This window comes from Leguminivora glycinivorella, chromosome 21, assembly GCF_023078275.1.
Source record: "Leguminivora glycinivorella isolate SPB_JAAS2020 chromosome 21, LegGlyc_1.1, whole genome shotgun sequence".
Lineage (NCBI taxonomy): Eukaryota > Metazoa > Arthropoda > Insecta > Lepidoptera > Tortricidae > Leguminivora > Leguminivora glycinivorella.
In genome coordinates this window covers 12,217,920-12,242,292 of record NC_062991.1, presented here as the reverse complement: position 1 = coordinate 12,242,292, position 24,373 = coordinate 12,217,920, and the positions used below count along the sequence as shown (strand labels likewise).

The 24,373-nt window shown below is 38.3% G+C and overlaps 3 protein-coding genes across 4 annotated transcripts; all 3 read left to right on the top strand.

Moving 5' to 3' along the window:
* The first annotated feature begins 99 nt into the window (after positions 1-99).
* Positions 100-23,972, top strand: LOC125237387. The gene is made up of 8 exons (XM_048144407.1): positions 100-329; positions 12,723-12,882; positions 13,311-13,550; positions 14,120-14,180; positions 15,642-15,756; positions 20,687-20,808; positions 21,377-22,322; positions 22,658-23,972. The coding sequence occupies exons 2-8, from the start codon at positions 12,765-12,767 to the stop codon at positions 23,636-23,638; spliced, it is 2,583 nt and encodes an 860-aa protein (XP_048000364.1). The 5' UTR covers positions 100-329; positions 12,723-12,764; the 3' UTR covers positions 23,639-23,972.
* LOC125237389 lies at positions 358-5,559 on the top strand. The gene is made up of 4 exons (XM_048144410.1): positions 358-441; positions 1,450-2,951; positions 3,051-3,141; positions 4,192-5,559. The coding sequence occupies exon 4, from the start codon at positions 4,198-4,200 to the stop codon at positions 5,557-5,559; it is 1,362 nt and encodes a 453-aa protein (XP_048000367.1). The 5' UTR covers positions 358-441; positions 1,450-2,951; positions 3,051-3,141; positions 4,192-4,197.
* LOC125237388 lies at positions 7,821-11,103 on the top strand. Of its 2 annotated transcripts, XM_048144409.1 has the most exons (3): positions 7,821-8,442; positions 9,327-9,848; positions 10,857-11,103. In XM_048144409.1, the coding sequence occupies exons 1-2, from the start codon at positions 8,359-8,361 to the stop codon at positions 9,789-9,791; spliced, it is 549 nt and encodes a 182-aa protein (XP_048000366.1). In that variant the 5' UTR covers positions 7,821-8,358; the 3' UTR covers positions 9,792-9,848; positions 10,857-11,103. The 2 variants fall into 2 exon arrangements, with proteins under 2 accessions (XP_048000366.1, XP_048000365.1); XM_048144408.1 differs by having other exon boundaries at positions 7,821-9,848.
* Positions 23,973-24,373: the final 401 nt, after the last annotated feature.

The following is a 24,373-nucleotide window of genomic DNA, read 5'->3' as shown; positions in this document are numbered from 1 at the left end:
TTACGACTTTTAGCATCCGACTGTGCACACTTTAGCTGTCAATGTCAATGTCAGCTCAGCTGTCAATTTTATTTCGTTCAATATTGTTGTGCCGTGGTTGTGCCGGATAGTCCCAAAATAAATAAAACATTACATTCATCTAGTAAATAAACCAGAGATACGTGTGTATTAAGCGAAATTAGCAATAACTATGTGATTACATTTTAATGTTTAGTTTCATGGACAGTTTCTTATGAGAAACTGTGTAAATGCAAGAATAAAAGAGCTCTCCCATTATGTTTGCGATTTTTACAAAAAACCGTGTGTATGAAAACCTCCTGAAATAATCGGTGAATAATTCTGTGTATTTTGTCACAACCTGTCGCGACCAACGCGAAACTATAGAGCCCCAAGAATATTCCCCTGCGGCAACACTGGCGGCGCCCTCTGGGTGGAGCCATAGTAAGTATCTCAAAGTTGTCAAACTACGTGCCACGTAGACATTCCACGAGGCGCGAGAAACGCGCCAGTACTTAAAAGTGTAACACACAGTGAAGTGATCCACGTGCTATCCAGATATTGCAGAGACGACTAAAGCTAAGTATTTATTTATACTTGGTGGCTCACAGTGGTGTAATGGTATCTCTTACAATTGTTTCCATATCTAACTAAAGGCTATTACCTCGATTATCTTAGTAACAGACAAGGCGCACTAAAGGTGCCACTAGGTGCCGAGTTGTTTATCTAAATAGTAAGTATGGTACTCAATCCTGGAAGACTAGTTCTCCAGAGGCGCAAGCAGACAAGGCACGCTAAAGGTGCCGGTAAGTGACAGGTAGACACACTTAGAATAAGCATGCATGCTCAATCATGGTGAGACCGCGGCGTGCTCGGCTCAGCCCGGGGGTCGAGGTCGCCGGGGGTCGAGGGGCACGTCGGCGGCGTACCTGGCTCAGCCCGGGGTCGAGGTCGCCGGGGGTCGAGAGGTACGTCGACGGCTCACTGTTCTCAATCCTGGTAAGACTAGATCGCCAGAGGGTGAGGTGCAAGTCCACGGCGTGCTCGGCTCAGCCCGGGGGTCGAGGTCGCCGGGGGTCGAGGGGCACGTCGGCGGCGTACCTGGCTCAGCCCGGAAAGACGAGGTCGCCGGGGGTCGAGAGGTACGCCGACGGCCCTCACTGTTATCAATCCTGGAAGACGAGTTCTCCAGAAGAGTCGGTATGATAGGTACGAGGGTGTTGACAGTTCAGCACGTCCTCACACCCGCCGAGCTCCAGACAGACGTGCCGTAGTGTGGCGGTACGTCTCGACTATCCACTTGGGCGTGTAGGCGTCCGAGGAAGATGTATTTGGTGTACCCTGTCTGGTTGAATAAGATCAATCCTTAGTATGAGTAGTATGACGATGATGTATGTTCTAAGGGACGGTTGTTAGGAGAATACCATATTCATGAGCACTTAAAACCCACAGATCACGGAGTGACAATCAGCCGCCGTAACATAAAAGCAAGCGAAGCAGATCAGAGGCTCACCTGGCCCCGAGAAGGTTGGGACAGCGTGAGCGTGGATGAGGAATCATCTATAGAAATGTCAGGTATGTATACCATGCATTCTGTTTGGTGGTCAGTATATATATTGACCACACACACACAAATAAGTTGCCATCCTTCTCCTTTACGGACTCGTAAATGTACCGTAGGCGGCTAGGAGAGGGGTGGCGACAATGGTGGTTAGTGCTGGGATTGAACAGATATAGAATCAAGGCATAACCTAAAATGAATGCAAGGTATACTATCCTAACATTAAACGTATTATTCTAAGAAAAATAACATGTGTGTGTCAATAGTAACAAAAATTGCAAGATTTGTACTTTAAGTACACGTGCGGAATCATATAATTACAGGGTCTGGTTCAACATCAATTTTGGCTCATTTAGTTATGAAAGTTACTTCAAGAGCTCAATAAGTGAAGACTTTTAAGAATAAAGTAATTTCATTGACTGTGTAATACGGCAGGATATGAGAAAATACATCATGGCGTACTCTCTCGGCTAAAGGATGGTTTACTTACTTATAAGATACATTTTATTCCCCGTATAAGAAAAAAGGCTCAATTGTTATAAATAATGTTTAAAAAATAAAAGTATGAAGATTTCAGTATTCGTCCGAATTTATGAAATTAAAAATTCATTATTCAAAAATAAAAGGTCATGTTATTGAACAAAGTTGCTTCAGTTGCTTCCGGGATACGTCACGAATACGTCTCTGATTGGCCAAAAGCGAAACATGGCGGCCATCGCGCCATCGCGGCGGCCATAGCACGAAGTAGTGTTGCTACAGTTACAGTAAGAAGATTACCCGAAATGTCGGGAGAAAATTACGACTCGAAAAGATTAACCGGATAACTTCAGTGAAGAGAAGAAATTATTTTACAAACGGATTCGACTTGGAAGGCAGTAATGAGAATTTTCTTATAAGATGAATGTGTAATTAAGTCAAACGGTCATACTGAACTGTGTATAGATATAAGTCGGTAAGAATTTTGTCTTTGTGTTCGTAATTATATTGGATTGATTAGTATATAAGCTAGAAGATCTTTTCAGGGATAAGAAGAGAAGCACTAGCCTATGGTATACTGCAGGTATATCTTATAAGTCTTATAAGACAAGCGTAAAATAAGAAGGGGCAGAGGAATTTTCCGCTTTGAATTTTACTTGATACATGTGTGTTAAACTTAATTAGAATTAAGATTTTAGTATTAAGTATTTGTATAAAAGTAATAACGATGCATCTAAAAGGACCGAAGAAGAAACAAGTTACGGTTAGTTTATTCGTTAAATATGTCAGAAATCAGGGAGTTCTGACTAAGGCTGGCAACACTAATTCCCGTAGAGAATACGCTTTACTTTGAAACTTTGTTTACGGAGAAGCTGCAACAGCGCTGGTTCCCAAGAAGTTTGCATCCAGTTTATAGGTAAGATGCAGTTGTTTTGTACAATTTCAAGTGCTTTATAGAAGAATTAAATTGGTGAATGAGTACGATTATTGAAAATATGTGTATTTTACGTCATAGGAAGACAAAAACACGAACCGGCCTCCGTGAACCATCACGGACTCGACACATACCACCGGATTAGACGAGAAAAGAGAAAAGAAATTCCTCGGTAAGTTTTTAAATAACTACTTCGTCATCACATGAAGTTTGTTCAAAGAAAAACCAATCGTCAGCTAATTTGCCGTAAAGTTAGCGAAAACGACCTCGTGGTTTTTGCAAAGAAACATGGCGTGTTTAAAGTTCTAAAGTAGAAATAATATTACAGTCAATATTCAAGTTTTAACATCCGTATTACGTTTTATTAGAGATATCTTGAATATTTTGACATTGTACTTGTTATTGGCGAAGATTAACTTGGATGAAGAAATGTATTTGCAGCGGAGTCAAAATGGCGAATTCTAGTATTCTTTAAAAGTTTAGAGAAGCTTTTAACATCGTGAGATATTATGTTATGCATATCTCGCATATTTTTCCTGAATTCACAATGTTGTTTACTTATTCCTTAAAGAACTTTGAGAAAGTTTTTTTTATGTTGATTGTGTGTATATGTGAATTAACATCTTCTTTACAGGTTTAGTATAAGAAGTGAATTTGTGTCAATAGTGTTCGTTAAAATACGTCATACAAATTAAATACAAAAATAAAACAAATGAGTAAGCTGAATGAGTGAAAGTGACAGTGCAAAGTTATATTATAGTTACCTGCGTGTAAACGTCAACGTTACTGACAAGCACTGATAAGAAGTGATAAGTCTTAACATAAATTTGAGTTCAATAACATGTCTGTGTGTATGTTATGTTTACAGATATTCCAATTTTCTTTAGTGATATTCAATTTAAAGTGAAATAATTTAAATTTGGAAATAAAAGAACTCATTAATTAAATTAATTTTAAAGTGAAAGTATTAAAGTTTCAAATAAGAGTCCTCATAAATTAAATTAAATTTTAATCTTTTGTTACTTTTAACTATTGAGTGTTGTTTTCCATAATAAGAATAGATTAATAAAAAATAAACAATTCCTCATTTCTAGTAGCATTCTAAAATAATTAAAGAAAATGTCAGAAACCTATCCTTGTGAAGGATAATTAAATAGACTTTTCCCAATAAGAGTTTTAATAAAAGATACTAGTTTATAGTATATATTTCTGTACCTTCCAGGACAAGATGGACGAGATTCTCTTAATCAGACTTCGAATCACCAGTGAAAAAATTGGTGCTGAATTGGAAACAATACCCAGTACGGTTCGGTCAGAAAACATAGGACAGGCTCAGGTCGTCTATAACAGACTGCAAGCTGCAGTGAATAGGCTCAACGCTAATTTATCAGAATACTTTCGTTTAGCTACAACTCCTGCATCAGATGAAATTTTCTTGATTAGTGGCCAGCAGCTTTTAGCAGAAGAGACTTTAGCAGAACTCAAGGCGAAGATCGACCAAGTCACCGTATCCCGTGAGACCCAGGAAAAGCCGCCTGAAGTGAATTCCTCTTGTCGACTACCGAAACTCCAACTACAGGTTTATAACGGGGATGTGCTTTCCTGGTGCGAATTTTGGGATAGTTTTAGCAGCAATATCGACTCAAGAAACTTACCTGATGTAGACAAGCTGTCTTATCTTAAAACTTCAGTGACGGGTGATGCTAAGAAAGCTATTGATGGCCTGCCTACCACTAACGGAAACTATAAGATAGCGGTCACTCTACTAAAGGAACGTTTTGGCAAGAAAGCTCATCTGATTGATGCCCACTATGCTACATTATACAAAATCGAAGCGGCAAAAAGCAGCGCAGAAGATTGTAGAAGAACTTTCAACGAGGTGGAGCGCAATCTTAAAATCCTAGAGTCTCTTGGCGAAAACACCAACCACAACCATCTTCGTTTCATGATTTTGGAGAAATTTCCTTCGGATTTAATATACGAAATAAAGTTGAAAATTCAGAATGAGTCCACACAAGAACTCCGGGAACAATTGAATAAAATTATCACTGCAAAGGAAGATGCAGAGAGAATTGCTGGAAGGAAACGATCACATGAGGTAGATGACAGCACTGTCGGTACCCTGCATGTGAACGCAAAGCGTGCGAAGAGAATGCATCATTTCCAACAGGGAAATAATACCTCAAATACTCAACATTATCAAGGAAGTACTAATAGAAAAGGACTAAATAGAAAAGGAAAATTTCAAAGGGCCAATGAACCCAAAAAAGGAAGCAAACCGAGCGTATCTAATGTTGCAACATCTGCTAACAGATCTGCAACTGTTAACCCAAAGGAAAAAGGGAAAATCTTAGGTTGTATATTCTGCAACGGCAAACACCGCAATTATACGTGCCAGGACGCTTCTACTTTAGAGGAAAGAAAGAAGCGGTTGACCGGAAGATGCTTTATATGCTTTAGGAAGAATCATCTTGTAAAGGACTGTAAGGAAAACTGGACTTGTAGACTTTGCCCAGGAAAGGAAAGGCACAACATGGCCTTATGCCCTTCAAATTCTCCAAAGGATCCCAAAACAAAGAAAAAGTCTTGACTATTTCAGAAAGAGGAATCACCACTCTACAGACAGCTGTTGTTTATGCTAACCCCTTAGGTGATAAGAATAATGTATTGTGTAAATACCGTTTAATTTTAGACCCAGGGTCTCAACGTTCTTATGTCACATTTCAAGCGGCCAAGGAGTTGAAGCTTCCAGTCGAAGAAGAAAGTCTCTTGACAATTTTCACCTTCGGTGAAGATCCTCCGAAGGAAATACATAGTCCTATAGTGATTCTACAGTTAGTAACTAGAACAAATAAGAAGATAGTTATACAAGCTAACTGTGTCCAACGCATTTCAAGAGGATTCATCCCAAATGTCAAGTTACGGGGCGTACCCGAGTCTTATGTACTGGCGGATGATGGTTCTGTAAGCGGACAGGTGCAGATTCTAATCGGAAACGACTACTACTTTAACATTATTTATGAAACTAAGATACAACTAGATAGTAACTTGTTTCTAGTGGATTCTGCCCTTGGATGGATAGTCAGTGGCAAGACGGAACCACAGCTTGAAGAGGAATCATATGTAGTGACTTATGCTCAAACTTGTATTGAAACGAAGCTTCATCAACCAGATTCACCTCTTTGTGATGGAGACATTAAAAACCTTTGGGAATTGGAATGTATAGGAATTTGTGATTCACCTAAAGCAACAAGAGAAGAAGAAGCTATTAAAAATTTTAATGAAACTACAGTAAAAATTAACAATAGATACACGGTAAGCTGGCCATGGATAACTTATCCGCCTGACTTACCTAATAACTTTGGAATCGCCTTTGGGCGTCTGTCAAGTTTACTGAAGCGCATGGACCAAGAAACCTTAATGTCATACGACGATACATTTAAACAACAATTAGCTAAGGGTATAATAGAAGTCGTACCCACATCAGGAACGTCAACTGGTAACGCTATTCACTACCTACCCTTCCATGGAGTACGTCATCGAGGAAAACCTATGCGAATCGTGTATGATGCTAGTTCCAAGAGTAACAAGAACACCAAGAGTCTGAACGAGTGCTTATACAGAGGACCACTCATGCTTGAAGACCTTACAGGGTTACTCATCAAATTCAGGACACATCACATAGGATTGACGTCCGACATAGAAAAGGCGTTTTTACAGATGGCATTACACGAGAAGGATCGTGACGTTACCAGATTCTTATGGCTTAAAGATACCTCTAAACCAGTATCTCAGGATAACCTACTTTACCTAAGATTCTGCAGAGTTCCATTCGGCGTGATATCTTCACCGTTTCTACTGAATGCGACTATTAAAGAACATTTAAATAATGCAGAAGATCAGCATGTCAGGCAGAAAGCGAATGACATATACGTAGACAACTTTGTTTCAGGCTGTAGTACTACAGCTGAAGCAATAGAGCTTTACAAAAGTTTAAAAGGATCTTTTCAAGATATTTCAATGTCACTCAGGGATTGGAGTTCTAACTCCGAAGAATTCATGAAGATGGTCCCTGATACATGTAAAGAAAACAAGATAAAAGTACTTGGCTTAGAGTGGGACATAAAAAAGGACACCCTCCAGCTGAAGCCCAACCTCCAAGAGGAAGCAGTCACAAAAAGAGGAATACTGAAGACTATCGCATCAATTTATGACCCGTGCGGTTACGCGGCACCTCATACATTATCAGCTAAACTTTTTCTGCAAGGACTTTGGAAGGCCGGAGTATCTTGGGACTCACCATTATCAAGCGAGCTAACAGAAGAGTGGAACATCATCCGACAGAACCTAGAAGTCATAGGAAAGGTATCGGTGGATAGATGTTACATGAAGACACCAACGGAAGCGAATTACCAACTGCACTGCTTCACAGATGCTTCACTACAAGCCTACGCAGCATCGGTGTTTCTAGTCTGTGGCTCGAAGAAAAGCTTTATCATGGGTAAATCCCGTCTGATACCAACCAAGGATCAAGATAACCTCAAGATACCCCGTCTAGAACTTCTGGGAGTACTGATAGGCTGTAGACTGATGAAGTTCGTCCTTAAGTTTCTGCAACAGAAAATAGTAAGACAAGTCTTATGGACCGATAGTCAGATTGTCATCGAATGGTGTAAGTCTAACAAACTACTTCCTCCCTTCGTTGCCAGACGAGTAGAAGAAATCAAGACAAACAAAGACCTGGAGATAAGATATCTACCATCAAGCTTGAACCCAGCAGATGTAGGCACAAGACCCCTTCGTACAGAGGAGGATAAGGAGAAATGGCTGAATGGTCCGCAGTTCATAACAGAAGATCCACAGAAATGGCCAACCACATCCGGCAGTGAGCCAACCAGTTCTCTTCTGACAGGGGAGGGTCTTGGGTTCCAAGAAGACATAGAGATGGTCGATAAAGAAGATCCAGTTGTTAATGTCAACCCGATGAAAACGGAGGAAATTATAACACCAAATGAAGTGATAGGAAATAATCAGTCAACAGACGACAAGCTTCATAAATTAAAAGAAATTCAAGCTAAATATTTTCCTCTAGAGGTAGAAGGAAAAGAAACCAATCTAAGTCGAAACTTAGGAGTATTCAAGGACATTGATGACCTATTGAGATGCAAAGGTCGTATGAAAAACGCAAACTGGTCGTTCGACAAACGATACCCTATACTCATACCAAAAGAGTCAGATTTCACGAAGGAAATTATAATGAAAACTCATCAAGAGAACAAACATGTAGGTGTCAGCCACACGCTTGATAAAATAAGAGAAATGTATTGGATTCCTCAAGGAAGAAGTAAAGTCCAACGGATATTAAAGGGATGCCCTGAATGTATGAAACATGATGGAGGACCTTATAGACTACCAGAAACCCCTGCTCTTCCTAAAGAGAGAGTCAATTACAGCTCTCCTTTTACGTACGTTGGAACAGACTACCTGGGACCACTTCTAGTTAACAACGGGAATGGCAGTTGTAAAAGATGGATTAGCCTTTATACATGTTTAGCGGTAAGAGCCATTCACCTGGAAGTGGTAAAGGATCTAACAGCGGAAGAAGGTCTTCTGGCCTTAAAAAGGATGATATCAGCGAGAGGCGTGCCTACCTTAATTACATCTGACAACGCAGCTCATTACAAGTTACTTTCTGAAATTCTTCAAGACCCATATTGCATAGAAAAGGAGATTAAATGGAAATTCATACCGCAATTAGCCCCATGGCATGGAGGATTTTACGAAAGGTTGATTGGCTTAACCAAGAATTGTATGAAGAAAACCTTACAAAAACACTTATTGAATGACAGCCAGCTGGCAACAACAGTTAAGGAAATAGAAGCAGTACTTAACACAAGACCTTTAACCTACGTGGATTCAGAACCTGACCACGTATTAAAACCCTCAGACTTTCTTACCATGGGAAAATGTATCGTAATGGAAACGTCGAGCATGGATCCTATTACGTCACATGGGACAGTAACCAAAGACAATCTAATTAAAGGTTGGAAGAAAGCGCTCATCATTCTACGAGAATTCAAAGAGATGTTTGAGAACAGGTATCTCCTAAATTTGAGAGAAAGATACTCCCATCATCCTAAGGAGCCTAGAGTGACTTCAAAATTAACGCCAAAAATAGGTCAGATAGTGCAAATAAAAGGCGACACGAAGAATAGGATCAATTGGAAAGTTGGGAAAATAGTATCTTTAAAGGAAGGCGCCGATGGTTTATGTAGAGTAGCCACGGTCCAAGTAGGAGATACAATATATACAAGATCTATCGCGCATCTCTACCCGTTAGAGATCGAAGATGGAGAGGAACAGTGTAAACAAACGTCACATGAAGAAAGCGTAGAAGAATCTGTACAGGTTCCTGACGTCCTACATCCAACAAGAAGGGACGACGTGATGAAAGAATCCACTAACGACGTTCTTAAGACTTCTGAGCAGAAATCTTATCAATTAACAGAATTAAACGAGTCAGAAGAAATACCGTCTGATTCAGTCTTATTAGAGCCTGCATCTAGTCAGTTACACGAGCCTGAGCCTAAGTCCATACCCGAACCAGACCCACTCGCAGTCAAAGACATGACGTTCTGCGAGAACACTGATCCTGAAACGCACCACCTAGAGAACATCGCGTCGGCTGAACATCACGACGAGTCCAGACCTAAGAGAGCAGCGGCGCTTCGTGCTCTTGAGAAGATTAAGGAGTGGACCAGCAACTTAGTCGCAGTTTTGCTGCCTGTAGTGGGGAGTGTCGCGACCAACGCGAAACTATAGAGCCCCAAGAATATTCCCCTGCGGCAACACTGGCGGCGCCCTCTGGGTGGAGCCATAGTAAGTATCTCAAAGTTGTCAAACTACGTGCCACGTAGACATTCCACGAGGCGCGAGAAACGCGCCAGTACTTAAAAGTGTAACACACAGTGAAGTGATCCACGTGCTATCCAGATATTGCAGAGACGACTAAAGCTAAGTATTTATTTATACTTGGTGGCTCACAGTGGTGTAATGGTATCTCTTACAATTGTTTCCATATCTAACTAAAGGCTATTACCTCGATTATCTTAGTAACAGACAAGGCGCACTAAAGGTGCCACTAGGTGCCGAGTTGTTTATCTAAATAGTAAGTATGGTACTCAATCCTGGAAGACTAGTTCTCCAGAGGCGCAGCAGACAAGGCACGCTAAAGGTGCCGGTAAGTGACAGGTAGACACACTTAGAATAAGCATGCATGCTCAATCATGGTGAGACCGCGGCGTGCTCGGCTCAGCCCGGGGGTCGAGGTCGCCGGGGGTCGAGGGGCACGTCGGCGGCGTACCTGGCTCAGCCCGGGGGTCGAGGTCGCCGGGGGTCGAGAGGTACGTCGACGGCTCACTGTTCTCAATCCTGGTAAGACTAGATCGCCAGAGGGTGAGGTGCAAGTCCACGGCGTGCTCGGCTCAGCCCGGGGGTCGAGGTCGCCGGGGGTCGAGGGGCACGTCGGCGGCGTACCTGGCTCAGCCCGGAAAGACGAGGTCGCCGGGGGTCGAGAGGTACGCCGACGGCCCTCACTGTTATCAATCCTGGAAGACGAGTTCTCCAGAAGAGTCGGTATGATAGGTACGAGGGTGTTGACAGTTCAGCACGTCCTCACACCCGCCGAGCTCCAGACAGACGTGCCGTAGTGTGGCGGTACGTCTCGACTATCCACTTGGGCGTGTAGGCGTCCGAGGAAGATGTATTTGGTGTACCCTGTCTGGTTGAATAAGATCAATCCTTAGTATGAGTAGTATGACGATGATGTATGTTCTAAGGGACGGTTGTTAGGAGAATACCATATTCATGAGCACTTAAAACCCACAGATCACGGAGTGACAATCAGCCGCCGTAACATAAAAGCAAGCGAAGCAGATCAGAGGCTCACCTGGCCCCGAGAAGGTTGGGACAGCGTGAGCGTGGATGAGGAATCATCTATAGAAATGTCAGGTATGTATACCATGCATTCTGTTTGGTGGTCAGTATATATATTGACCACACACACACAAATAAGTTGCCATCCTTCTCCTTTACGGACTCGTAAATGTACCGTAGGCGGCTAGGAGAGGGGTGGCGACACAACCAACGATAATTGCGGCTGTATAATCAATTGTTTTGTCACCGCTGTAGCCTTTGCTGAGGTGTGCCAATAAAGAGTATCGTCACTACTTTTAAAAAAACTTTTATCTTCGTCTGTCAATAAAAAGAAAATTGTAGAAGTAGACTTACTGCGTTTTAACTTTGAGAAGCAGCGTGAGATACGAGATTTTTTTCAAAGTAGTGACGGATTCTATCTACAGCGCTGGAGTATCGATCCAGAGGCCGTGAGTTCAAGTCTCACCCAAGGCAGACATTTTCCACTTTTAAATTTATTCTAAGCCTAACGGCATCGATTGCAGACATTTCTGCTAATCAGTCTATCATTCGTGACTGATATGACACAATGGAATTAAACGCTATTCTGTGCACATCAGCTTCTGCAAGATATCTAGTATTGTTTTAGGTTGCTAACAGCCTTCTTTAGTGTTCATAGATTTCTTTTCATTTCATTTATTCATTGTAAAGTCATGCACATACATTAAAATGCAGGTGTAAGTAGGTAGGGTCAGTTCATGACGCCCTGTGAGGACATACAGCAAGCTTATCCTAATCTAGGCTAAAAATAAAATATATCTACACATATGTACAATGTTTTCTCTTAGTCACTATAACTAAGTCAAAGATCTAAAGAATTCTAAAGTCAAAGATCATTGCAACTATCACATGAATCTGCGGCATAAAGACAGACTAGCTATTCCGAGTAGCAAGTTTACAATAACTAAGTACGTATTTACAATAACTTGCCTAAAGAGATAACCAAAGAGACTAAATAGAATAAGTTTGCTATAAAATTGAAAAATTACTTAATTGACAATTGTTTTTATTCCTTACAAGATTATTTTAATTTATATAAATTCCAAAAGTAACTCAATAAGCTATTCAATAATGTATTCAATAATGTATTTTATTAATTTATTCTTTGTGTATATTTTAGTTATAGTTTTTATTTATATTTTTGCAATACCCTAACAGGGTCTCATGTTGTGTTGTGCTTTACCTTTTATATCTGCCACCTGTAATAATTATGTACCAACATGGAAGCAATAAAGAATTGAATTGAATTGAACAATTCTAACAAATTTCATTTTATATAAGATACAAAAATGAATCATAGAATCAATAAATTATTAAAATTGGCCGTGTGGTAATGGGTTAAGAATTTCACCACCCCCTTTCTTCCCATTTGTGTCGTAGAAGGTGACTGTGGGATATGGGTTAAATTGTGGTGTAGGCGAGAGGCTAGCAGTCATAGTTTCGTTTTCTTTCAACCCCTTATTTGCCAAGAGTGGCACTGAAACTTGAGTAGTTTCATGTGCTCTGCCTACCCCTTCATGGGACACAGGCGTGATTGTATGTATGTATTAAAAAAATTAAAATTAATTAAAATTACACATTTGATATTTGAGATTTTTGATTATTAATGAGATTTCAGTGACAAATGCTGATTTTTAATTCTTCTGTTTTATAAATTCTCGGTCTCTGCAGAGACTCCCATTGTATCTCGGTTGGGCCTTACCCATATCTGTTCCTGTGTTATTCATAGTTGTTATTATTTATTTATTTAGTATAAATTTGCTTAACAAACAGTTCCAGTTAACTACAACTTTGCCGACTCATTGACTTGAAGATTGGACAATGGCAGGCATAAGAAGTTGTAAATATGCCAACTGCTACAATACAAGCGAAACTCGCTCTCTATTCAGATTTCCTGTAAAACACAAACAACGTGTTCAAATATGGCTTCAAAATTGTGGTAAGTTTATTTCTCATAATATTTGTTTTCATTTGACTGTTTTACATATACATGTCTTTTTAATTTGACGACCGGTCTGGCGCAGTCGGTAGTGACCCTGCCTGCTGCGCCGCGGTCCCGGGTTCGAATCCCGGTAAGGGCATTTATTTGTGTGATGAGCACAGATATTTGTTCCTGAGTCATGGATGTTTTCTATGTATATAAGTATTTATATATTATATATATCGTTGTCTGAGTACCCACAACACAAGCCTTCTTGAGCTTACCGTGGGCCTCAGTCAATCTGTGTAAGAATGTCCTATAAAAAAAAAAATTGCAAATTAATTATGAAAAGTATTACTTTACTTTCCTACTTGTAATTTATCACCTCTTGTATTCCTTCTTTTCTGCGCTTATACTGTAATATACTATAGAACATCACATTCCAGGTAATCCCAAATTAAAAAAATTGCCCCTTGAAGCACTAGGGAGACGCTATGTTTGTGAAGACCATTTTGATCAGTGCTATAAAAATACAAACAAAATATTACCTAGGTTAGTTATGACTGCAATTCCTAGACATTATAAGGGCAAAGAATTAAATGATACTGAAAGTGAAAATGAAGAACCAAATGATATTGATGGTGATAATAATGAAAACAAATGTGATTCTGTAAATGAAGAGCCAGGTAATTACCATTTGATATTATTAGCTCTTAATCCTAAAATAAGCGTTTCTCATCCTGTGAAGAACTCTACATATCATTGTCAAGTTTAAAAATTGAGTAAATTTTTACCTTCTCATGCCCAATCAAGGGTCACACTACTGCCATATGCCCCATTTTCAATACAGAATAAACGGGGGTGGGTTCTTATAAATAAATCATTTTTAGATGACTATTTTATGACTACCAAAAGAACTTTAACAATATTTATTTTAGTATAGGCTCACCTCGGACACTGGCGATCATTTATATGTATATGAAAGAGGCCCGTTCCTAGCACACAGTCAAGCTCGTGTAGGTGAACGCGTACTATGCTTGTATGAGTGACATATGACAGGTCGACTGTTCGCGTTTTTGACAGGCGGTAACTGTGAGGTAACCGAGAGGGGGTGGACGACACTTTTATCGGGGAGCGAGAGTAGCCATACTGTACGATACGATAGTACTCTTTATTATACTGTGGTATAGGCAACCTTAGTTAACGTTGAGGTAAACTTAGCACAGAAAGATAAAGTAATAATTTTTATTTTCAGCTGTCGCCAAATATATTGATGTGGTTGAAATATGTATGGAGTGTGATAAACCAATCAGAGGGTAAGCAATGTTGCATTTATAGACGTTCAACCAAATCTTGGCACTAAAAAGTGGCGCGAAATTCAAATTTTCTATGGAAATTGTCCTTTCGCCCCTATATTTTCAATCAATTTTTAAGTGTTATTGCTTGTTGATAATGCGGCTTTACGTCAAGGAAGAATTCACGCGTTTTATGAAGACAATAGGGAATATGCATGACTTTTTTTACGATTCTACTAAGTTATTACATAACTAAAAATAAAAAAACATATCCAAAATATAAAGTAAGAAACTAGACAAAAATATTTTAAACCACTATCGTTTACGGGCAATTCAAACGCGGCCATTTTGGCGCGCTCGATTGAGCGGAATCTGACGTCACACGTCAGCACCGCTCACACGAGTGGGAGCGAGAAAGAATGACTCGTTCTCTACAGGTGTATAATGAATGACGTCAACGTCACGTTGCGTTTTGAGAATTTATGCGGGAAAAAAATCCACCTTTTGGAAATTAAATAACGATAAATTTCAAAAATATTTTGTAAACGTATGTTTTTTAGCAATAAAGATTACAAATAAAAATTGTTTATCCATTTTGGAGTTGCGTTGCGTGCATATTCCCTATCGGCCGCGCGGTGAGCCCTAAGTAGGTACTTCACAGATCACCCAATTCACCACAGTACAACCGGTACCATTGTCTATAATAAACATATCCCATCCCTACGGCTACGCGTGAAGACGCGCCATTATTTGAAACGACCAATGGCAGCACCGTGCGCTCCCGCCTCGCCCCGCAAGGTTTGGTGATTTGCGTCTCGAATGAGGCTTCTAGGTGGGTGTTCTGTGAGGTACTTACATGTTTCAAATTTGGCGTCATTTTCTTTTGCCAAGATTTGGTCAGATGCCGGACATCCCGGGCGACCAACCAATTCAACCATACAAGCAGGCTGTTATATATAGCGTCCGGTTTCCGACCTAGTGCGCCATTTTTGCCTGCTAGTAAACTTAATCCCCCTCCCTAATCCCTGAAAATTAAAATTAAATATTTATTCTTCATGTAGGCATATTACAATGCGCATATGAACGTCAAATAAAGCTACGCCGGCTCTAACCCTACGCCTCAGCCTCGACATTTCCGTCCCCCCTCAGTTGGATACCCCCTTCGTATCCACTATGGGACCGGCAAGAAACTCGGCGGGCCACTTCTTTTCAAAACATTACATCTTATCAATTATAATTAACATGCATTAAATAACAAATACAATTTAACATACAAAAGTATTCAACAAAAAATATTAACACTTTCGCTACCAAGAACCCGACTGTCGGGCACACCGCTCGTAGAAGCGTAGCCGATTACATGGGTTTCCCCGTATGTAGCGAAAATGTCGTAGCGCCGCGTAGAGCCCGGTTTCGAAAGTGTTAACAGTAGGTACTCTATGGAAATTAATTTAAATAAATTGCCTGTATTTGTCTGGCAAGGTTCGGTTTCCAATGGTGGTGCCTCCAGTGTGGAGGGTTGCGGTGCGGCGTATGTGCCCTGCGGTTGGCTCACCGTTCGCACTTCCTGCTTCGATCCCCTGCCAATACTACACCCGTAAGTACTCGCCCGGATTAGACGTAAATATTTTTGATTTTTGTCTGTATTTGTGTAACTACGTCTAAATATCGGGTTGGTCAATACTTATAACTAAATCTAAAGAAACTAACCGTGAATCAAAGTTCAAAATTCTTACTTCGGATATGGCTCCCAAAGTCTGTCCCAAGCAATCCTCCACAGGTGTAATGTTTTCATTTACCCTGAACTAACTTAAGGATAATTTGGAGGGTAGATTTGTAGCAGCCGCCTCCCTTACATGGATCCTGGCAAGGTCGCCATATAAGGCACTGTTCCTACCGCGAGCTAGTAAGCTATGAGCTACCACTCCTGTCCTGTGCAAATAAAAGAGACACGGCGATATTGACAGTTCACCGCTGGGCGAGTAACTGTAAACATCGCCGTGTCTCTTTTATTTACGCAGGAGTGATTATCTTTTGTTCGTTTTTATAGCTGATAGCTCATTGGGAACCAGGGACCGGAACCGCTTACCATAACCGGGGTTTTTCATAGGCTTATTTTAGAAGTTGTTTTAAAAACCCCAACCATAATGGTAACCTTTTGTAAGGGTGACTGTTTGATAGGGTAAGCCTATCTGATACAGTTAACTTAAATAACCTCTAACGAAAACCAAACCCAGTCTTAAAGGTTACCCTATCATTTTAATTATTAAACCGTTTAAGCAACTTTAATCTCTGCGCACATTGAAATTCAACTTATTATTGAATAACCATAGCGAGTACAAGCTCATACGTATCGTCTCTAAACAAGTTTATGTCGATTCAAATAACGTAGTTTTATTTCGATTCAAACAATATTGGACTTTAAAACCTTACACTAAAATTTAAAACATAACTGACCTGAATTATCATAGTGTGTTTTGGCATTGAATGCATTCGTAGCGCGCGCCGGGTCGTTCTATTGTTTATCTATCTTACCTGTGCGTTTCCGAACAATTCTAGTTTTAGCTTTTTAAAGATCAACCTTTTGTTTGGCCGTCGGACCATCTCAGCAAAGACGCTCATACTCGAGAGCAAATTTTAGTAAAGAACTAACTAAAAAAAATATTGTGAAAGAACAAAGCAAATAATTATATCGATATCTTACGATTAGATAATTGAAAACATCTTCTCAATTGGGCTTTGTTAAAAATGTCAAAATAGCTATTTATGCAACAAGTGCGGAAAGTAGGTGATTTCTGATGAGTGTCATATAAGCCGATACGAGTCGGAATTTCGGAAATCATCTTTGCGCACATGTTTCAAAGTTTTCAAACAATGCTTTACTTTGCATTGTGCGAGTAAATAAAAAAACATAATAAGACAAAATACTTTAGTAATTATTAAAATTAAAAGTTATGTTTTGTACTATTTTCGAATTTGAAAGACATTGGTTTTATGGGACTCATAATAGTAAAGTTCAAAATAAAATAAAAAAATTGAAAATTAAAAAGCACTAGTGCGGAAAAGTATTACTTTCCACACGATTTTTATGGGACTGATAGTGAAGTTAAAGTTAAGTTTAACTTCACTATCAGTCCCAGTCATCAGTTAAGTTAAAGTTAAAAGCAAAATAAAAAAAAATGTTAAAAGCACCAGTGAATATTGTGGAAAAGTACCTACTTCTTTCCGCACAATTTTGCTTCATAGAAAACGCACTTTTCGAGCACATACATTCTAATAACTATTTTTATGGGACTAATAGTGAAGTTCAAAATTTAAAGAAAAATGAAAAGTAAAAAGCACTAGTGCGGAAAAGTACTTTCCGCACGATTTTGCTTCATAGAAAACGCACTTTTCGAGCGCATACAGTGCTATTTTTATGGGACTGATAGAGAAGTAACAAATTAAAAAAAAAGTAAAAAGCACTAGTACGGAAAAGTACTACTTTCCGCACGATTTTTCTGGGATAGATAGTGAAGTTCAAAATTTAAAAAAAAAATTAAAAGTAAAAAGCACTAGTGACTAGTGCGGAAAAGTAGGTACTACTATCCGCACAATTTTGCTTCATAGAATACGCACTTTTCGAGCACATACATTGTAATAGCTATTTTTATGGGACTGATAGTGAAGTCCTAAATAAAATAAAAAAATAAAAGTAAAAAGTACCAGTGCCGAAAAGTACTCTACTTTCCGCACGATCTTACTTTATAGAAAACGCACTTTTGTAATAGCTATTTTTATGGGACTGATAGTGAAGTTCAAAATTAAAAGTAAAAAACACTAGTGCGGAAAAGTACTACTTTCCGCACGATTTTCCGGGGACGGATAGTGAAGTTCAAAATGTAAAAAAAAAGAAAAGTAAAAAGCACTAGTGTGGAAAAGTATTACTTTCCGCACGATTTTGTTTCATAGGAAACGCACTTCTCGAGCACACATACATTATAATAGCTATTTTTATGAGACTCATAGCGAAGTTCATAATAAAAAAAAAATTAAAGTAAAAAGCACTAGTTTGAAAAAGTACTACTTTCCACACGATTTTTCTGGGACGTATAGTGAAGTTCAAAATTTAAAAACATTTGAAAAGTAAAAAGCGCTAGTGCGGAAAAGTACTACTTTCCGCACAATGTTGCTACATATAAATCGCACTTTCCGAGCACATACATTATAATAGCTATTTTTACGGGACTGATAGCGAAGTTCATAATTAAAAAAAAAAAGTACAAAACCCTAGTGCGAAAATGTACAACTTTCCGAACGATTTTTCTGGGACGGATGGTGGCCTTCAAAATTTAAATAAAATTGGAATGTAAAAAACACTAGTGCGGAAAAGTACTACTTTCCGCATGATTTTGTTTTATAGAAAACGCACTTTTCGAGCACATACATTGTTATAGCTATTTTTATGGGAGTGATAGTGAAGTTCAAAATTTAAAGTAAAAAGAACTAGTATGGAAAAGTACTACTTTAAAAGTACCTACTACTTGCTGCACGATTTTGCTTCGTAAAAAACGTACTTTTCGAGCACATGCATTGTAAACGCACTTTTTGAGCACATGCATTGTTATAGTTATTTTTATGAGACTGATAGTGAAGTTCAAAATAAATAAAAATTAAAAGTAAAAACCGGCCAAGAGCGTGTCGGGCCACGCTCAGTGTAGGGTTCCGTAGTTTTCCGTATTTTTCTCAAAAACTACTGAACCTATCAAGTTCAAAACAATTTTCCTAGAAAGTTTTTATAAAGTTCTACATTTGTGATTTTTTTCATATTTTTTAAACATATGGTTCAAAAGTTAGAGGGGGGGGGGGGAGCATTTTTTTCCTTTAGGAGCGATTATTTCCAAAAATATTAATATTATCAAAAAACGATCTTAGTAAACCCTTATTCATTTTTAAATACCTATCTAAAAATATATCATACTTTGGGGTTGGAATAAAAAAAAAAATTCAGCCCCCACTTTACATGTAGGGGGGTACCCCAATAAAACATTTTTTTCCATTTTTTATTTTTGAACTTTGTTGGCGTGATTAATATACATATTGGTACCAAATTTCAGCTGTCTAGTGCTAACGGTTACTGAGATTATCCGCGGACGGACGGACGGACGGACGGACGGACGGACGGACGGACGGACGGACGGACGGACGGACGGACGGACGGACGGACGGACAGACAGACATGGCGAAACTATAAGGGTTCCTAGTTGACTACGGAACCCTAAAAGTAGGTACAAAACCTTGCTTGCTGTAAAAACCTACTTCATTTTATTATATTACATATTTACATATTCCCTTATAATATACTGATGAGTACGAGTAGGTCAATAATTAAAAACATAAAACATAAACATAAAACATAAAACATATTTATTCAACTTTACAAATTCATATACAATATACACAGACTTTAATTACAGAACTTTGAATTTGAAAAGCAAACCCTTTGTGCCTTACCAATAGTTGGCGTGATTCCTACACTAGGCAATGCCTGTCCCGTAGGAAATCAAATTACAACCGAGTTACCATTACAGGCGCGAATTGCTACAAAAAGAGAATAGATTGACTTATATAATATCTAAGTTCTAAGTTAAAACTAAAAACTAACTATTTAGTTTAGGTATTTATTACAGGACAAGTGTGGGTGTGAATTCGCGTTTATGAGTGTGTGTGTGTGTGTGTGTGTGTGTGCTATCAAATACAGAAACTAAATGACGTACATGTCAAATGGTAATAACTACGCAAATTCAAGTGCATGCGTCTGAGACAAGCTCTATCTATAGCAAACCAGTTTCAATGTAGAAAGACAACAAGGAACGGATAAAGCTTACCATAACTCAATGAAAACAGGTTTTAAAAACCCTATCGCGATAGGGTTTCGGAGTTAACTTAGTTAGTAGTTATGGTAACCTCATAGTAACAGATTCAATAAGCTTACCGTTTTAAAAGGTTACCTTTAAAAAAGCTTACCGTTTTATTTAGTAAGAAAATTGATTGGGTAAGCAAATTGATGAAGTTAAGCCTAAAAAGGGGTTTTCCGGTCCCTGTTGGGAACAGTGCCTTAAGGTAGGCGGCTGCCGGATCATAAGCAAACAATCATTCAGGACTAAATGTGTTTAATTACTGACTGTTATATTATCAAAGAATTTTGGACACATATTTTTCTTTTTTGTCATAAACGAAAAATGACGACGCGACGGTACAGTGCGTTGAAGTTTCGCATGATGTCATGCCTAGGAACAATTTTTACTTAAGTGACGTCACAAGCCTACGTCACGTCACTCCGGAACTTTGACGCTTTACAATATTTTGGTATTTTTTTAATAATTATAGAAAGTTAAAAATACGTGTTTAGTATTTTTGGACGATCTAACTGACGGACTAAACAAAATGGCAATTTTTTTATGTAGTCGTCGTCCCTATTCACGGCTTGTCCGGGATTATTCAGTAGAAATCCATTTGCCCCTAACTCTCGCATGTATTACTTACAGGAAGAAATGCAGATCTTGATCAGCGCCATACAAAAGGAGTTGCAGCTCAAAGATTTATTTTATGCATTGACACACGACAATGAAAAACATGCTGATATTGTAGAGGACGTCGTTACAGCAGAGTCAGTATTTTATTTAAATTATCTTATTTAGATTTTTTTTTTTCGTATACACAGAATCAAAATAAAAGTATTAAAATGTACAACCAAGTATAGGTACAGTGAGCTGCAAAAGAAAGTCTCTCTTATATGATTAAGTACTGTCCAAGTAACCGAAATAAAATATTACCGTATTAAATTATGACTTAAAAGCAGCCAAAAATTGTAAAGTATACTTTTACGTAGTCATGCGAAAACAACACAGTCGTGATAATCTATAGATTATTTGTGCATCAAGACATTCTACTCGAAAACAACATTTTCTGACTTTTTAAGTATGAAGGCATAAAGTTCATTATGTTAGTGATTGTTTTGACATGCGTAAGGTTTGAATTCGATGACGTCACTATATCGCTGACAGCGTTGGGCAGCATCGGTGGCCAAAATCAACCAAAGTAAATAAAAAATTACACACATTTTTAATCGAAAATACTATCATCATACACTTTTCATACTCAAAATCTATTAATACTTATCATAGTCACTTTGCTAAACTTCCCTCATTTTATGTCACGGCATTGCTTATTTTCAGACCTGATTTGGAAGCGACAGAGGAAATCTTACAAGAGCCAGTAGTAAAAGCGGAACCCCCTGACGAACAGGAAGATCCCCTTGCCGAATGTTCCACCAATTCTATTCGAAAACCCTACGGAAAACAGAAAGATTACCAACTCTCAATAGATCTCCAACGCAACCCACAAGCTAATATAATAAACCAAATTGGCGCCCTTGAATTTAATGAAAACTCTTCCGATCTCCGAATGTTGATCATCGAAAACTTAGATTATCAACCTAACCAGAAATCTTTAGACCTATTCAACCCTTACGAATATCACCGAAATTTGCAATATCTGGGTCTTGACAAGCCAAGGAAACCAGAACGTAAATTTTTAAGCGAAGATATGTTTGATTGTAGACCAAGCAAAAGATCTAAAAATAAGCCAAAAAGTTTACATAACTCAAAGTTTGTGGACTTTGATGATTATTACAATAACTTTGGCCTCTTTAAGTTCGATAAACCGAACATCGACGATATCCGACACTCTTCCAGTCTTCAAGCGGCTCCAAGAGGCCCTGATAAAGCCCCAACTCCAGAACCAAAGAATATGGAAATATCTAAAACTGATTCTGTGGCTAAAAATAGCGTTCCAGATGCAGAAGCAAACCGTATGGAATTAACTGAATCGTGTTTGTTGGCAACTTCTAGAGATCAAAATACAGCTCAGTCACATACAGTTACCGTGCCAAATCGGGATATAACTTGCATGGATTCTGGATCCTGCTCATTGGCTACACCTTTAAATTCAGATCCATTAGCCACAGATACATTTTCAAATACAGATCCAAGCATGGAAATATCTGGACTTTCATTTGCTACAGATAAAGATCCAAGTCCGGAAGCGACTGTTATGGAATTTGGCTACGAATCTGATGGGTCATCCATGCGATTGGATACACAATCTCCAAATGACGAATGTGTACGTATTTTAACATTTCAATTAACATAACATTAATTACCTTAATTATGTTAAGTTTCCAGTCAATCTGTAAGGGTATCATCAGAGTACCTATACTCATATTTTGAAGGCTATTTATCGATCTTCAAGAAAAATATTTGATACCGAATGGTTATCGCTAAGTCAGTTACCTGTATGATTATAATCATAGCAAGTGCTTTATGTAAACTAGAAATAAAACTGACCGTCTCTCAACACTGATATTTGATATTATTTGCTTGTTTTTGAATTCATAACATCCGACATCATTTCTGCCGCGTGAGTTCTAAGGAAATGTTTGTTTTTTTGATTTACAGCATAGTGACGAAGAACTCCATTCAACTTACAACAAGCGATGCGATATTAAAACTGGTACAACAAATGTTGAAAATGACTTGATGAATGGAATACCGAACACAGAGATCAGAAATATGACTACTCAAACAGCTCAAGTCACCTTGATAGGAGACGAAACAGAAATTACGGAAGATAAACCTATTCGAACATACTCTGAGAATAAAATAACACAAGCAGAAATTCAAGCACACTCTACTCTCAAAAAAGAAAGCAGTCCCAACATTATGAAAAATGATCACAAACGAAACTCTGAAACCACTTTAAGAAAGCCTTATGATACACGAAATAGAAAAGACCGTTTACAAATTTACAATAAACAAGATTGTAAGAAAGAAAATGAGAGACATAGGACACATTATAAATCTGTAAAAAATATTAAAAATCCTAAGAATGATACTAATAAGGACAAAAGTAAAAGAATAGAGGGACACACATATAAAATTAATGCAAATGTAGACAAGGACAGAAAATCCACGGACACTACCGAAGATAATCAAATTGAAACACAGAAACCACTTATGAAAGTATACTCCAAGAAGAAGAGATCTACAAATACAATAGAACAGATAGACAAATCTAATGGAATGAATATTACAGAAGATTCTGAGAATAATTCTTATAAAGCACAAGAATCGCATATACAAATATACTCCTCTCATAAAAAACAAAGTTGTTACAATATTACTAAGCTAAAAAATGATAATAGTGTAACACAAGATTCACAAATACAAATATACTCAACTCATAAAAAGCGAAACTGTACAAAGAATTCTGAACACAGCATTGATCATAAAACACATACATCAATAGAAATTAACATAACTCACAAGGAAATTAATTCTGATGAAACTAAAGATAATAATAAAGATTCAAATAAAAGACAGGAAACAAAACTTCTAGTGTATTCCACTCATAAAGCTAGAAAAAGAAAATACTCATGACAAAGTTCAAACACAGCAACAGGTCACTGTGGTCTAAAAACCAAATCCTACTGTCACTAAGTCACTAGATATCTTTAATATACTTTCCAATGAGAAAAAAACTATAGCAAAAGAAAATTACAGAGATGAAAGGAAATCGTCAAAAAGGACATAAAAGTGCTATAAAGTAGATATAAAAGTGCTAACATACGCCCGCACCGCACCAAGGTCATCCGCATACTATCCTGTAAGTGGAAGCGAGAAATAATCATTTTTCTCGCTCTCAGTTGATGATGATGGATCCTGTTATCCCTCATTAGGGACATCGGGCTCTTAAGGCCGCTGTACACATGGGGCCAACCCTTGGAGCAGCCCCTTGACTGAGATAAGAGTCGCTGTTTACACATTGATGAACCAATCACTTTGCATTGGCCCTTCATAAAAGATGGACGTAGAATGGAAAAAGCTAGGTAATTCTAGGTCATTCACGTTGTCAGCAAAATTTAATTAGTAAATAATAACCTCGTGATACAATTAAATTATCTGAAATATTAACAATTTTTTGAATATTCTGATAAGCACATTAAATTTATCTTTTTTAGGCAATACATTAAACATTTGCAAGGCTATTGTATTTCCTAAAATCAACACTATTATTGGCATAGATAAACTTATTATTTTCGTAAATCTTTCACTACTGTCCTCTCTGACGGCTGACGACAAACTGGATGAGGCGCCAACGTGTAAACGCAGTTG